We start from the raw sequence: 16187 nt of genomic DNA on the forward strand, positions 1-16187 counted from the left end.
GTTGTTGGATGACAGCTCCCATTAGTATGTGCAATGGCCATGGATGATGGGTTTTGTAGTCTAACAGCATTTGAATGGCACCATCTTGAGTACACGTGGTGTAGGTTAAGGGAGGAGAAAACAACTGGGATAGGCCAGGTCTAAATCCATCCCAAGTAAGGGTGGGCACTGCAATGACATCAGCAGCACTCCTGCCATAGCCTGAAGTGATGTGTGCTTTGCATTATCTTAATTCCCAATCATGGCCCTTAAAGCTTGCTGTTTTCCCAATGATGGCCGGTGGCCTAACAATCTGCTGGTGTGCAAGAAAGCAAAGGCGGCCCCTGATTTTTACACGCCCACCCACAGTAAATAGCTTTAGGAACAATCTGTGCAGAACTATAAGTCGTTTTAGGACTTTAGTCACCAGGAAAAGCACATCACTAACCCAAATATGGCTAGCCAAATGGGGATTTCTATGATGTATCTACTGTTATAAGTTTGGAGGGGGGATCAGTCTAGATCAGAGCTTTCCATACTGTGTGTTGTGACATGTTAGTGTGTGTCAGCTGCAGTGTGTTGGTGTGTCACACAAATGCTCCTTGTGCTCCTCACGGGGCTGGAAAGGGGTTACTTTAACCTCCAGTTTGCTAGTAAAACTGAATTACTGTGTTGTGAAATGATGCATGTCTAAAGTTTGTGTCACCAACATGAAAAGTTTGGAAAGCTCTGATCTGAATGATATCCTGAGTTCTGGGGATTCTGTATCCAGTGAGGGTTAGAATATTAGAGGTTGCTGGACTGAACAGGCAAGTTTCTTCAAAAGACCATAGCTGGCCACTTGCGTGACCCCATCAGCATCTAAAATAATGAGCTAGTTTGCTATAGCTACAGTTAATTGGATGATGGAGAACAATAAGTCAAAGTGGGCTGGACTAGAGAATTGTTGTGTGTGTGTGAGTTGGGCTGAAAGTGGGTGGACCCAGAAACATGTCTTGATCTTATTCTGAATCTAAAACTATGACTAACTAAAGAGCAAGATCTTTTGGGGTGTTAATGCTGTGAGCCCCTCCATCCTATTCTGAGGTTGTATATATGCACATAAAACCTTATGTTCTGTCTCTGTGGACCTTCATTCTACAGAAACTGAACCCTGGAAAAACACTTGAAACCCCTGGAATATTGGGGATGGTGTGTAACAATCCACATAGTATATATTCTAGGCTATTATAATCTATAAATGGATTCAGCATATCACACAGTAGTTGTGGCATATACCAATTTTAGTGAGAATGGCAACTGGGTGAAACTGAAGTACTTAAATTTTCAATGCATTTTTTTAAAAGAAAGAAAGATAGAAAACCCATTGCTTCCTTTTTATAATTTTTGTCCTCTGGCAAGCCTGCAATGATTTTTAAGGAAAATGCTTCTGTTAGGTATCTGACAAAGAATATCAGTTTTGCAAGGTGGGGGGAGGGACAAGGGGAGAAACGATACCTTTGATGTTGGTTTCTCCGCATAAATAATTTAAACTTGAGTGCAAAAGGTGTATTAGGCAGCCAGTTTCTATTAAACATTAATGACCGTACATTTCATAGTCCATCTTCTCCAGCTCCATCCTCTGTCTAAACCGCATCACTGCAGAAAAGACCAAGAGATAGACTATGGATTTGGCAGGTCTAAAACAGACATGAAATATCATCAGGGCAGAAGCATCTATATCCACTTCTGCCTCCTTGCATTCAAGAAGATCAGCCTTTACAATCCAAGATGATAGCCATTTTTAACTCATTTTAAACAACTTTCTTTAACCCATGTAAGACAATTATTGTACTTTCTCACCTCGAACAGACATTTTTGGCCCAATTACAGTCACATTATGTTGTTGGTTCAGCGTTATCATGTATGGATTATAGCCACCTTATTGTTGGTCTCCAGAGAGCATCCATACATATTGTCCTTTTCATTTCATTCTCTGTTCTTTTTCAGTTTATAAAATCATTCAGATCATACATACTGTATATAAAAATATATCGATTGCAGATCTTTGATTTCAGCAAATCATATCAACAAACTTTTCATTCCAGTATGTTTAAAAAGTGCAAATTAAATCAAGTAGGCACCAAACTGTTGAACTCCAAAAATTGCTTTCTCCAAAACCAAGAATTAGGTTTTTTTTAAAAAAGTAAAGCCTTTTTTTCATATTTTCTTTATCTAGAAATGTGAATTGATCCAGAGAGTTCCAAGGTCAGAAAACTTTGGAATGCTTTAAGATGAATCTTTCTTTACTCACAATGTTTTCAAAACATGTTATCCTGTTCAATAAGGAAGAAAGCGTCCAGCCAAATCTTATGCTTGCTTACATAAACCCTGTGGCCCTACAAATACTGGGACTCCAACTCCCATCAACCCTGGCCAGCATAACCAGTGATTAGGGATGATGGGCACTGGAGTCCAGCAACATCTGGGATGCCACAAGTTCCCCTCCCAGATATAGAAGTACCGTATTTTTTGCACCATAACACTCACTTTTTTCCTCCTAAAAAGTAAGGGGAAATGTCTGTGCGTGCTATGGAGGGAATGCCTACGGGTGGCATGCCTATGGATTTTCCTCCTCTAAAAACTACGTGCGTGTTATGGTCGGGTGCGTGTTATAGAGCGAAAAATACGGTAAATCTTGCAGTGATCAGTAGGACTAACTCCCAGCAGTCTGCATCCCTAAGCTGCTATCTGAAGAACATTTACTAAGGAAGAAGCCCCACTGAGCAACCTGGGACTTACTTCTGAGTAAGCAGCCTTAGGATTGCACTGTTGATATGCTAGCTGTGCTGACCAAGCAGCAAAACTCTCAGAGCTGATCCGAAACCAGACAGCTTGGTAAAATATTTTCTTTGCTTGCTTTTAAACTCTATTTCAGGGTGAGTTGGAACTGGTGGGATGGCAGTAAAATTTGTCTAATGAGTTAGGCAAAAAAAGAAAAGCTTCTTCAATATGAATCACTACATGTATATTAAAGGCCTATTTGTTACCATCTTTAAGATTATATATTAACAAGAAATATAAGTCCGTGGACTAACTTCCCCAAGGGAGAAGCTCAGCTAATTTAAAACTGTTGTGAATAAATCATGAGTAAATGTACTAAAAGAACTAGGATTCATTGGCAATGAGAGGACTTTGATAACCCTTGTAGATCTTTTACTTTCCTAAATTTCTTTGAAACAAAAACCACAGCGCCCCAGTGTCTGGCTTTGATTGTAGGACTGACTGCAGACAAGCAGAACATATAACCATTGGTATTTATTTTCTTCTTCTATGGCTGGTTGTAAGCCAAGATGTGAAACAAGGTGGGTCAAAATGAGTTTACAAATTGGGGTGTCCACTAACCATAGTTAAGGGTTACACTGAGCAAACCATGGTTAGCACAGATTCCCTGACTCTCCAGGCCAAGGGTAGCCAATGTATGGCTAATGGCTAGGGATGATGGGAGTTGTAGCCCAACAGCATCTGGAGGGTGCTAAATTGGCTGTTCTGATCTGGGCTCTTGGCTTGCACTGTGAAAAGCCAGTTTCACTGGGGGATTTCTTGTGCATGGGTGCATGGGGAGGGCTTAGCTGTGCAACCTAAGCCATAGTTGCAGTGTATGTTTGTGATTGTGTCCAGGGTTGTGGCAACAAGTTATGGTTAGTGCAAACAAGGGCAGCAAGCAACATTTAACTGATTGAAAAATCCTGGCAGAAGAAAAAAAAGGTATTCCCAATTTATCCCACTGGGCATATGCAAGCAATCATCCAAAGAAACTTCAAGAAATGCAGAAGGAAGGACTTGCACAATGTGTGATTAACCTATACCATTTACTATAGAAATATAAGCCCTCCAGCTGACTAGATAGGTAAAGGTAAAGGGACCCCTGACCATTAGGTCCATTCGCGGACGACTCTGGGGTTGCGGCACTCATCTCGCTTTACTGACCAAGGGAGCTGGCATACAGCTTCCAGGTCATGTGACCAGCATGACTAAGCCGCTTCTGGCGAACCAGAGCAGTGCACGGAAATGCCATTTACCTTCCTGCTGGAGCGGTACCTATTTATCTACTTGCACTTTGACGTGCTTTCGAACTGCCAGATTGGCAGGAGCAGGGACCAAGCAACGGGAGCTCACCCCGTCACGGGGATTTGAACCGCCGACCTTCTGATCGGCAATCCTAGGCTAGATAAGTGTTTGCAGTATAATGTTATTAATAGCTATGGTTCTATGCTACCTGTAGGATCAGGGACAACCTGCCTCTGAATGCCAGTCACTGGGGAACAGTGGGATAAACCTGGGGCCATTGTGTTCTGCTTGTGGACGACCCAGAAGTATCTGGATAGCTGCTGTTGGCAACAGGGCGCTGGACATTTGGTCTGAATCCAGTTATGCTCATACATTCTTTTCAGAGCCTGGTCCATAGGATAAAGATGCTTGCCTTTTAATGATTTTTATCTACACTTTTAATAAGATTTTTTTAAAAAAACAGGTGTCCGTGTGCCGAACACCTGGAAACCCCTTTGGGATGCATTAAGCTCTGCAAGTACTTAGTAACTCTCCAGTCTTTGCCATAGTATGAGGAGTGAGTGCATCACATTTTGAATTAATCACTTTTGGAAAGGTTTTGTTGACTTACATCCCTCCTCTCCTGCACCCAGGATAATATGATATTGCACTAAAGCAATTAGTGACACAGTATTATGCAGAAATAAATTGGTTTGACTGTGTTTCTTGTAATCAGTATAAATAATACCGCACATGGTGAAATGGCATGGAATATTAACAGGTCTGAAATTCAAAATGAGAAGAGTAACAAAGCAACATTTTGGTTTAAAAAACAGGTCTTGGCCATCTTCAAAAGCTATATCTGACTGAGCTTTAAATACTTATGCTAATGTTTTATTGTTGACGGATAATAATGAATACATTTTTAATATGGTGCCAATAGTCAAGAGCAATTTTATTTGCCCAGGCAGGCGCATTATGTGACCCATGAGAGCTGCAAAATAACCAGACGGTACAACGGTGATGGGATAAAATCAGGCTGAATCTTTATTGACAGAAGCAGGCAGGGCAAGGGTTGGCATGGCATTGGGTCCCAGGATCAGGCCATCATTCCACAAACCCCATGCTGATGGAATGGATCCGCTGATAGCAGACCTCAAAGGTTACATTTACGCCATTTCCTTTACACTTGGCAACATATGATACAAACCTCTGACACGCTGCAGCTACCACACCCACTAGTTGGTGCCGTGTCTGTCTCATTAACTAGTCATTGTGCCAACAGAGTCCATTTCTAATAATAACAAGGAAAAATAGGACACCAGAGACCATTAATCTCTCTTGGAATGAGTCTTAAGAGCAGTAGAAAGGATGAACCGTTATACCAGTACTAAGTGTAACTTGGAGCATGCATCAAAACACTTTATATATTGTAAACATTTTGGTTAATGTCACATAAGAACATAAGAATAGGCTGCTGGATCAGCTAATGGCCTATCTTGTACAGTGGTACCTCGGGTTAAGAACTTAATTCGTTCTGGAGGTCCATTCTTAACCTGAAACTGTTCTTAACCTGAAGCACCACTTTAGCTAATGGGGCCTCCTGCTTACGTTGTGCCGCCACCGCGCGATTTCTGTTCTCATTCTGAAGCAAAGTTCTTAATCCGAGGTACTATTTCTGGGTTAGCGGAGTCTGTAACCTGAAGCGTCTGTAACCTGAAGCGCCTGTAACCCGAGGTGCCACTGTACAGCATCCTGTTCTCACGGTGCCTATTGAAAACCAGGAAGCAGAACATGAGAACAAGCACTCTCCCCTCCTGTGATTTCCAGCAATGGACATTCAGAAGCATTGCAGCCTCCCATCTGTGGTGGCAGAGCATAACCACCATGGCCAGTAGCCATTGACAGCTCACTTCCTCTCCCACAGTTAAGACATGGGAAGCATCAGTTGCAGCCTGATCATAATCATGCTTGCTTAGAAGTGGATCCTGCTGAGTTCAGTGGCAGGTGATTCCTGCGTTGCAGGGGGTTGGACTAGATGATCCTCGGGGTCCCTTCCAACTCTACCATTCTATGCATCCTAGGTGCATAGGATGAGCAGTTTTTACTGTTGCGTTTGGATTCAGAACAGAATGAAGATGACTTAGGGTGGCCAGCTATACTTCACCAGAAAAGAGGGCACATGGGCTGTGCACACACCATACAATGAATGCACATCTTCCTCACGCCCCCAAAAAGAATCCTGGGAACTGTAGTTTGCACTTCACATAGTTACAGCTCCCAGCATCCCGGGCCCTAAGGAAGTCAGATTATCCTCCACCAGGGCCAGGGCCTTTTCAGTGATGGCTCCGACCTGGTGGAATGCTCTGTCCCAGGAGACTAGGGCCCATCAGGATTTAACATTCCTTCTGCCTAGCTTTCAATTTGAAGTTAGCCTGATCTCCCCCCCCTTTCTTTCCTCCCCCTCCCCTTTTTATGAAGATTACCCACTCTGGGATCCCACAGCTAATTCTCCCCTGGTCTCCTCGCTGGCCCAAATAGAACTAATTTAGCCAGCTAGCCCTGGTGATCATCTAATGTTTATTGGATGGATTTCCCCCCTAAATTGATTTTTGAATTCTGAATTTATTGTTATTCACGTTTTATACTGTATTTTATGCTGTTTTTTGTTGCATCAATTAAGTGTTTTAAATTTGTTGTTAGCCCCCCTGAGCCTGGTTTTTTGAACTGGGAAGGGCAGGGTATAGATAAAAAATTATTATTATTATTAACAAACTATCATTCCCAGTATTCATGAGCAGGTGGGTGAATGTGCTATGGGACTGAATTTTTGCTATGGGACTGAATGCTGGAAGTATGTCTTTGAAAGGTTAATGTGCTGATCCACCTGTATTTTTTGTGGTTCGTTGGTACACTCATACCAGGCAAACAGAGAGTCTCCTGTCTGCGGTGTAAGCGTTTATTTATTATTTCTCACTGAGTGCATTTTGAATGCCCTCCCTTAATTGCCCTTTTATCAGTTTTAGTTGTCACCATTTGTGTATGTTAATTGCTGCTTTCCTTTATTTCCTTTTAATTGTTTTATTGGGGAGGGAATTGGTATGAAATCAAAAGGTTAAGAATGAGAGATCAACCATGAAATTCTCCATCTCCTCAATGAGGGTAGAGAAACTGGGGCAAGTAATAGGATATTCAAACCTGCTTGCGCTCATCGGGAATAAATAAAATAGGCCGAACCTGCAAATAGGGAGGAATAATGTACAAGGTATGGGAGCCTCAATAGTGAATGCTTGCCTATCCATAGTAGGCCGATTTTAGGGCTGGAGTCAGATGCAGGTCAGAACGATGAGGCAAAGTCAGCTGTCTGTGAAGTTAACTCTTTATTCAAGAAAACAGCATGCAACTCAGCAATACTTCCCAGTAGGTCTCGCTCCTATGGAGCAGTTGCCAGGACTGAAGGTCCTTCCACACCTCTCTAAGGCTCCTACTCTCCTGGATGTCTCCCAAGCAGTCTCAAACTACATCTGCGCACCTCTGGTCTCTGTTCTGCCCTCCTCATTATCCTATGCATTTGTTGAGACCAAGAAGGGGGGGAACTTGTTGCCATAGAAGAGGGCGAGTCCTTGGATTCTACAGCATCCTCTTAACCCACCTCCTTTGCTTCAGCCTCGGAGTCTGAACTGCTCCTTGTCACCAGCTCTCCCAGCTCACTAAACCCTGTTGCCCCTTCAGCATCCAGCCTCTCCTCCCAATCTTCTCCCTCTGACCTCTCCTCAGTGTCCCACCACTGATCCCTTGGCTCTGAGCCTTCCTCCTCTGGGGTTTCCCTGGGGGGTTCATTGGCTGGTGTCTCCCACCACTCCTCTTTGTCCACCTAGTCCCTGACAGCTGACTGCTGCTGCAATTACATTTTATTATTAAGAAAGATCTGAAAAAGCACCGGTGGGCAGCACTAAAAAAAAAAAAAGAACGGAAATGCACTGGGCCGATGACAAGATCCCCTAGATGGTCTATAAGAATGGGCTAGCAAGGGTGGTAATTCAGGAGAAAAGGGCTAAGATGAAAACCACTTATGCCTGAAAGTAGGTAAAGGTAAAGGGACCCCTGACCATTAGGTCCAGCTGTGACCGACTCTGGGGTTGCGGCGCTCATCTCGCTTTATTGGCCCGAGGGAGCCGGCATACAGCTACCGGGTCTTGTGGCCAGCATGACTAAGCCGCTTCTGGCAAAGCAGAGCAGCGCACTGAAACGCCGTTTACCTTCCTGCCGGAGCGGTACCTATTTATCTACTTGCACTTTGACGTGCTTTCAAACTGCTAGGTGGGCAGGAGCTGGGGCAGAGCAACAGGTACTCACCCCGTCACGGGGATTCGAACCACGACCTTCTGATCAGCAAGTCCTAGGCTCTGTGGTTTAACCCACAGCGCCACCCACGTCCCTTATGCCTGAAGGTAGTGCGATACAATAGGGAATATCCTTGCTGAGACTATATCCGAACAACAGCCTCCACACAGCTGACTGAATGACTTACCTCTAAACCACAAGGGCAGGAAGCATTCTTGGGGGATGAAAAGAGAGGTACACAGTCTTGCAGCACTGTGTGCCGTAGTCCCAGGGTAGGCGCTTCTCTGCACTTTGTCACATCTGCTGGCCTTGCTAATTCCCTGCTGTGCTCTTGAGCAACTGGAAATCAGTGCTAAGATCATCACAGCCCCTCTGGGACTGGTAGTGATGAAGCCACAAACATCCTCCATCTGGAAGCACCCTGGCAGATTAAAGAGTTTATAGCAAACAACAAGCCAAACGCAGGTCTACAGTGTGCTGTTGCGACATCCACAACTGGTTTGCATGAACCTGAAGAACGATCTGCAAGTCGAGGGCAACATTCAACATTGCTACTGAGTTTACAGCTTCTCATACCGCCTTGGAAGCACTGGCTTCAGAAGGATGTTGACAAAATATAAAGCAGCCTCCACCACTGTGGGCAGGAGGCATTGAGACAGAGTTGCTGCTATTGTTGCTTATTAAATTTGTATGCCACCCTTCACCCGAAGATCTCAGGGTGCTTCACAGCATAAAAATACAAGATCAAAACACAAAATACATAATAAAACAAGAACAAGAACCAAAACAAGCAATCAAGTGCATGTGGGGAAAATGGATCTGTTCCAGCCCACAAGCACTCTGGTGTATTCACAGGATGGTCTGATGGATGCAGCTTCGTTTATTCAAGAGGTGAGGCAGAAGCTGCTTTTATTCTGATGAGGCAGATGCTTAATTTTGGAGATGAACTAAAACAGGCATTTGCTGGAGGTGTTTGGATCTTTTGAAGCTGCTATTTGGGAGATTTTTTTGGAACTCCCAGAGCTGCTATTAGACCCACAGTGGGGAAAATCTCTATTTAGTGGGGTTATAGGGTTGCCACCTTTGTTCTGGCAAAATACAGGACAAAGCAAGATGGGGCAGTTGGGGGCCGGTTTTTGTTTTCATCTGGTGCTGAAGTGACTTCAAAGCAATCCATTATAATCTATTGCAACCTAACAGGATGGCCCCTCTGGAATTTGACATACACACACACACATTTGTAAATCTTTCTGTGCTTGGCTACCTGGAGGCTACTGCATCTGCTTTAAAAAAGGTCCAGTCGCGGACAACTCTGGGGTTGCGGCGCTCATCTCGCTTTACTGGCCGAGGGAGCCGGCGTTTGTCCGCAGGCAGCTTCTGGGTCATGTGGTCAGCATGACTAAGCCACTTCTGGCGAACCAGAGCAGCGCACAGAAATGCTGTTTACCTTCCCACTGGTGGAGTACCTATTTATCTACTTGCACGTTGATGTGCTTTGGAACTGCTAGGTTGGCAGGAGCTGGGACAGGAATGGGAGCTCACTCTGTTGCAGGGATTTGAACCGCCGACCTTCTGATCAGCAAGCCCTAGGCTCTGTAGTTTAACCCACAGCACCACTCGTGTCCCAGCATCTGCTTTAGGCCCTGTCTGAACTATACATTTAAAGCAAAATCATACATGACTTTCCCCAAAGTTTCCTGAGAGTTGTTAGGAGACCCCTGGGTGCTGAAGCAATCAAGGCCTCCTTTCTTAGGAACTCTGGGAATTGTCACACTCTGAGGAGAATAAGGATCACCTAACAACTCTCAGTGCTCTTAATGAACTACCATTCCCAGCACTCTTTGGGGGAAGCTGTGGCTGTCTGAAGGTGTAGGATGTGCAGGGTGCAATGGGAACAAGTATGCTAGCTCCAACCTTCACTGTGAGATGGAGGGCAACTGTCTGAAGCAGGGAAGACTGTATTTGCTTAAGCAGGACTGCTGGGATGGGACTGTTGTATGCTAACAGCTTCTGCCTCCCTTGTTGCATTATTCACACACAGCCCACCACCACGTAAGATCACACTTTTGAAGGGGTTGGTGAAGTGGTTCCTATGCCATGAGGGCTGCAGTGGCAGAGGAGGACAAATCCAACCCTGACTTCTGACTTCAGAGCAATCTGATCTCTGAGGAAAGCTAAAAGCAGACATGTCAGAACTTCCAATTATGGAAAATATGGCTAATCCAACTAATGAAACACCAAGCCTTCAGCATTAGCAAAGACATCACCACATTTTCCATTTAGAATTGTTTTATTTAATACTCACAACTGCCCTTTCTAATAAAGAAGATTAAAATTCAGGTGAATGTTAAACATTTATTTCGCTTACAGAGTTGTATAATGTTATTAAGTATTGAGATCCCAGAGAGACACTGACGGTCAGAGTAGATAATACTTAATAGACAATTCTGGGACAAATAGTTTAACCTGTATGGGCAAGTAGTTTAACCTGGAATAACCTGGTAGGCTCCTATGTTGGAATGTTTTGTTTCCGTTCTTTATGCACTGGCATGGGACTTATCTCCTGATGTTGATTTGGCCTTGACAATTCAACACCATATGGGGCACTTCTTAGTGGGCAAGAATGGTCAACTCGAAGTTTTTGCATGAAAGCAAGTTTGGGGGATCTTTTGCAGTGAATCCCGGAGCACGTCAACCATGGTCCAATTCCAGTGGTGCTGTTAGATAATTTTAGACTCTGAACCTAATGGTCTTAAGTGGGTTATAGGGCTCCATAAGTGTTATTTCACTTATTGCAAAACTCTCCTTCTCATCTGCTGAGCGAGAACCTAGACTTTTGTCTCTAAACCCTGACCTTACAGTACCACCATCTATTTATTTCCCCGCCCCCCTCTCTTTCATGCATGCCAATTCATGCACACATGGGGGGGGGGAGAGAAGTGATGTGCTAAGAGACAATGCAAAAAAGGGAGCAAACAGACACATGCCAAGCCAATCTCTCAGTAACTTTCATGTCAGGGAGCACAGCGGCAGGTGGAGCCAGAGCCAATGGCAGGCAGAATAATAGAATCACAGAATTGTAGAATCATCTAGTCCAACCCTCTGCAATGCAGGAACTTTTTGCCCTATGTGGGGCTCAAACCCATGGCCCTGAGATTAAGAGTCTCATGCTCTACCAACTGAGCTATTCCAGCTTGAGAGCCAGCTGGTTTTGTCCCTGTCCTCTTCCCTGCTTAGTTGTACCACACAGAGACTGAGGAGGAGGAGGCTGATAGGCAGTGCCACTTCCTGGAGTAGCTGTAAGAAGGCAGGTGGGTGTGGTTGGTGGGGCCGTGCCCCATTTCCCCTAAGGTACCACCAGCCTCCACCAGGGTGGCAGGAGTGCAGCTTATGTGCGTGGTGCTTTCCCCTTTGCCTCTGTCTGGCACTGTCTGTGCATCCTGATCAGACTTGTACAGGGATCTGTGTTACTGGAAGGAGGTTACACACAGGAGCTTGGTTGCATAGTGTGATGAAATGAGAATGTTGCTTCTGGTGTATGATCTGTCATGGCTGTTCTTCCCCATTCATTACTTCATGCTGCAGTGATCATAGAGTTGGAAGGGATCCCAGGGGTCATCTAGTCCAACCCCTCAATGCAGGAATCACAGCTAAAGAAACCTGTTTAAAAACCTCCAATGAAGGAGAGTCTGCTGTCTTCCAAGGCAGTCCATTCCAAGTGGAGCAGCACTTACCACCAAGTGCCAGGCACGTGTGAACTCATCCTTGCGTGTTTGTATATATTGATATTTTTTGCACTCTCCGGCCGGTGGCTGCGTGCTGCGTTTCTTTATTACGCATATTGTTATTTGGGGCAGAATCTCCCTCTCTTGTACTGCGCCAAGAACCCAGACGCTTTTAGGCAATCCCAGCGTTTCAGTTTAAAAAAAAAAGGGAGGGAAAAAAGGAAGAAAAAAAAATAGTGTCGCATCCGCGGCGTACAAGACATTCTACAGCAAGATGAGTCATAGCCTTTACCAACAGCTTGGAGAGAGAATGCAGGCTCTGAATGAAATTGGCCAAAGGCTGCGTTCGGCTGAAATGGTGCTTTTCCATTTCATTTTCATTTTGTTTTTCCATTCCGTGTTTTCTTTCAATGTACTTTGCAGAGGTGTGTGTGTATTTAACCAACCAACCAACCAACCAACCAACCAACCTGCAGCTCAAACAAGAAAGGAAACTGAATCGCAAACGTTTCTTTGATGGAGGCATTTATTATTTCACTACAGTATTCCTGCATGCTCATCCAACCTGCACCCTGCTTGACCCGTCATGTATTGGAAATGCAGCTGGGTGGGGAGCGGGGGAGAGAGAGAGAGAAGGAAACTTGGAGCAGCGTGACTCGCCTGGCAATCGCCTCGTCGCCACACCCCCTTCTACCTTCCCGGCGCCCCGGTCTCAGCAGCCGGTGGGGGCGGGAAGGAGGAGAGCGCCCGGTCTACCTCCTACCAATCGGCAGCAGCAGCTGCTTTGTTCCTAACAAAGGCACCTTCGCCCCCAAGATCCCTTTAGTCCCCAATAGTTTGCTGCCTGGTTCTCGCTCTCCGATGACCACAGGGCCGCGGGCTCCTTGGAGAGGCGCGCAGCTGCTGCACGCAGCAGCCCGGCGCGCCGGCGTAGAGGAAATAGGCAGCGCCAAAAGAGCGCGCTCGCGGCGCCTCTTATCGCGGACACTCCTCGGCAAGGAGCCTTTTATGACCGGGCGAGCCGTTTATGGGATTGTTGTCCTTGTGTGTGACGCTCGTCGTACAGGATTTCCTCCCCAAATAGCTGAGTGGGGAGCCTGATCCGTCACGGCGGCTGCTTGGGCGATGCAAAGCCCGGGTGGACCTGGTGAGCGTCCCCGCCCCGCTCCCGCCCCTTAGCGAGGAGGGGGGGGGGAGAAACAAAAGAGGGAGGTTGAACGTCATGTCATTCCAAAAGAAAGAAAAAAAAGCAAATCTTGCAAAATAGGCTGGTGGAATATTTGGCGTGTTGCTTGCTTTTAAGGAGCAGGGCTCATGGAAGGTAGGCAAGCCTGGTTTTGTGTATTATTTTTAATTTTTAAAAAAGGCACAGCTCTATTTTCTGCCACCCACCTTTTGCTATAACGGAGCGGCGCCCCTCTCGGAGCCGTCGGTGAAAAGCGCCAGAGGAGCCGCGGTGGCAGGATGGAGAACCCACCTAGAGGGGCCCCTTGACGCGAGCACATCCTCTGTCGGGCAGCCGCGCTCGCTGCAGCCTGGAGCTAATTCTGCTGCACAATTCTCGTGGCACAGACTCGCCTGCAAGTGTCCTGAGCCCTTCCGTAAGAAAAGGAGACAAAGGGGGTCGAAGGGGACGCAGGAGGAGGAGACCAGCAACATCCTGCTGCCTGCACCGTTTGGTCCGGAAGGTCTAAGCCTGGCTTTGCCTGAACTTCACGCTCTACCTATCCAAGGATGTGGCCAGACATTCAGGAGTAAGAATAACCGGTGTTGAGAAGCCGATTGCTGGCGGGGGGGAAACTGGGAAAAAAGAAGAGGAGAAACTCCAGGGAAGGGATTCTTTGATTACTTAGGACTTGAAACTCTCCGCCTAATTCTGCCAAGACGTGAAGGTGCACACAAAGTAGAATATTTAGTTAGAAAACAAGGCTCTGCAGCAAAGGAATCGATCACTTCCATCACGACCGTCGGTGTGTTTACTCAGAAGTAAGCCTCAGTGGTTTTAATGGGACTTATTACCTCCTAAGTGTGTGTGGTATTGCAGCATTAGTCATTTTTTCTTCCAGGTAGAAGACAGCTTTATTATGGGGTTAAATGGCAACTTGGAGTCGGATCATGACAACAACTTCAGTGCATAATGGTATTTCATTGTAGTCTTATCTTATGGAGCAGGAAAATAGCATAACACACTTCCTTAAGGCTCCCTCCTATCAGGCAGAGAGTGGAGAGCCTACATTTCCAGATGAAAAGTTTGCTCTGTGTTGGATCAGCCTCCATTCTTTGTCTGGTCTTTCTTGCAAAGAGAGGAAACACAATTCAAGCAACCACTGATGAATATGTGTTTGAGAAGGAAGAAAAAGCAATACTTGTTTCTAAAGGACAGCATGGCAAAACCATGTGAAGTTTTGCATTTCCTCTTAAAAACTGATCTAGCACAGATGGCAAGAAACTCTCTTTTGACTAACCTTTTCCTACTGTCTAAAATGCTGCTGCACAAGAAGATGCTTTAATTTATACCTGGGATTTATCAAGGGGAACCGTTGCCTTCATTTAGGATAAGTTGTTAAACATATATGATTCCTTTTGTGATTTTTAAAAAACGAAATACTAGTGAATTGCATTAATGGATGGACGCATAGCTAGAAAACCTTCTGGAAATTCTGCCCTTGAATCCTGGAGATTCTCACTTACGTGGAATACAATACTTTTTTGCAATAGCCCATGACACTAACTGATGCTGCAGTTGTTGCGGAATGTATCTATGAATTCCGTAACAGATAAAGCTTTTGGACAAGGAAAAGACTGAGGCCGATAGAACCATGAACATGATGCATGTAAACAATTTTCCATTCAGGAGGCATTCGTGGATATGGTGAGTAAACCGCTGCACACTTCAATGTGGAGTTATCCCAATACTTGTTTGCTGTACGCTGTGACAATCGATTCCTTAGCACCCAGGGATGGCGATGCAAGTGAGGATCTGTAATCGAGAGGTGCATTAAAAATAAATAAATCCCACACTGGGGATGTAATGCAAGTTTTACAACGCAAGAGAAACCCAGCAGGGAAAATGTGTACATTTTATGATGTCATTCTTGTTTTTCCTTTAATCCAGCACCATGAAAACACATCCCCTCCCCTTTCTGTCGCCTTGTTGAATTTGATGACTTTAACAGAAAATAGAACTTCTGTTTTTGTTTTAACTCTTTCAAGTTAATTCTTAGGCTCAGTGTTTTTCCAGACAAGTCTTTCCCTGCTTCAGTGAAGGGGTATTTGGTGAAAAGGGCTGTTTTTTCCTCCCTTTTCCTTTCTGCCTTTCCTCCTCCTCTCCTCCCTCTGCCCCACCCCCTTTTTGCTAGGGTATGCACCAGAATACGAATGATGCTTTCTCTAAGAAATGCATGCCAAGGGACTATTTTCCCCTCCCTTCTTTTGTGTGCAACGTCAAAGAAACATCAGGGATTAGTTGCATATTTTTATTATTTTTTGCTCCCTTATACAATCCAGGCAGTGTGACTTAATATAACCCTTTCTATTTTGTTATATAATAAGATGGGTTTGCTTACACGGTTGTTAAACAGTATGCTCTAGAAAGTGGATAAATCTGCTTATTCTAGAGCATACTGTTTAACAATGCCTGATAATGCATAGGTATGGGAAGATTGATAAAAGAATGACTAGGATTTTATTTATTTTTTAGTGGTGGGAGGAGGCTTGCTTTCAAAAAGGTCCTAGTACCTATGCATTGTCAGGCATGGCAAGATTCCATGTTATTTATTTAAAAGTGGTGCAGAGAGGGAGCCTCTTGGATTGCTGTAACACATCCATTATGAAGATTATAATGGAGTAACAGGAAGAGGGGTTTTTCCAAGCGACCCAATTAATGTGGTGCTTGGTTAAAAGCTTTATTAATTGATGCTTCTTGTCTTGAATACTGCTCTCCTCAGCACCGAAGCAATACATTTAAAGGCATTGGGTGGCAGCATTAGCATCCCTGAAACATCATACGTAACTGTAGAAATCCAAAATTTCCTTTTCTTCTCCAGTGAACATTTCCACCCGCATCCTTATGTCAGTTTTCCTTACATATACCATTTTTTAAAATCTGTC

The 16187-nt window shown here is 44.8% G+C and overlaps 1 protein-coding gene across 8 annotated transcripts in view; it reads left to right on the top strand.

Annotated features, from left to right (window-relative positions):
• PDE4D (phosphodiesterase 4D) overlaps positions 1–16187 on the top strand; it is a gene marked incomplete at its 3' end in the record, with an annotated part of 612406 nt that overhangs the window by 310958 nt on the left and 285261 nt on the right. Inside the window, exon 1 of one of the 8 annotated variants that reach the window (XM_083403913.1) lies at positions 7373–14949. The exons of the other annotated variants lie outside the window; for them this stretch is intronic. Within the exon in view, the coding sequence (XP_083260039.1) occupies positions 14897–14949 (53 nt within the window). The 5' untranslated portion in view covers positions 7373–14896. Of the gene's footprint in view, positions 1–7372; positions 14950–16187 lie in introns of those variants that run through there. 8 annotated transcript variants of the gene reach the window in all.

The sequence above is a fragment of the Podarcis tiliguerta genome (assembly GCF_965153285.1).
Source record: "Podarcis tiliguerta genome assembly, chromosome: 11".
NCBI lineage: Eukaryota > Metazoa > Chordata > Lepidosauria > Squamata > Lacertidae > Podarcis > Podarcis tiliguerta.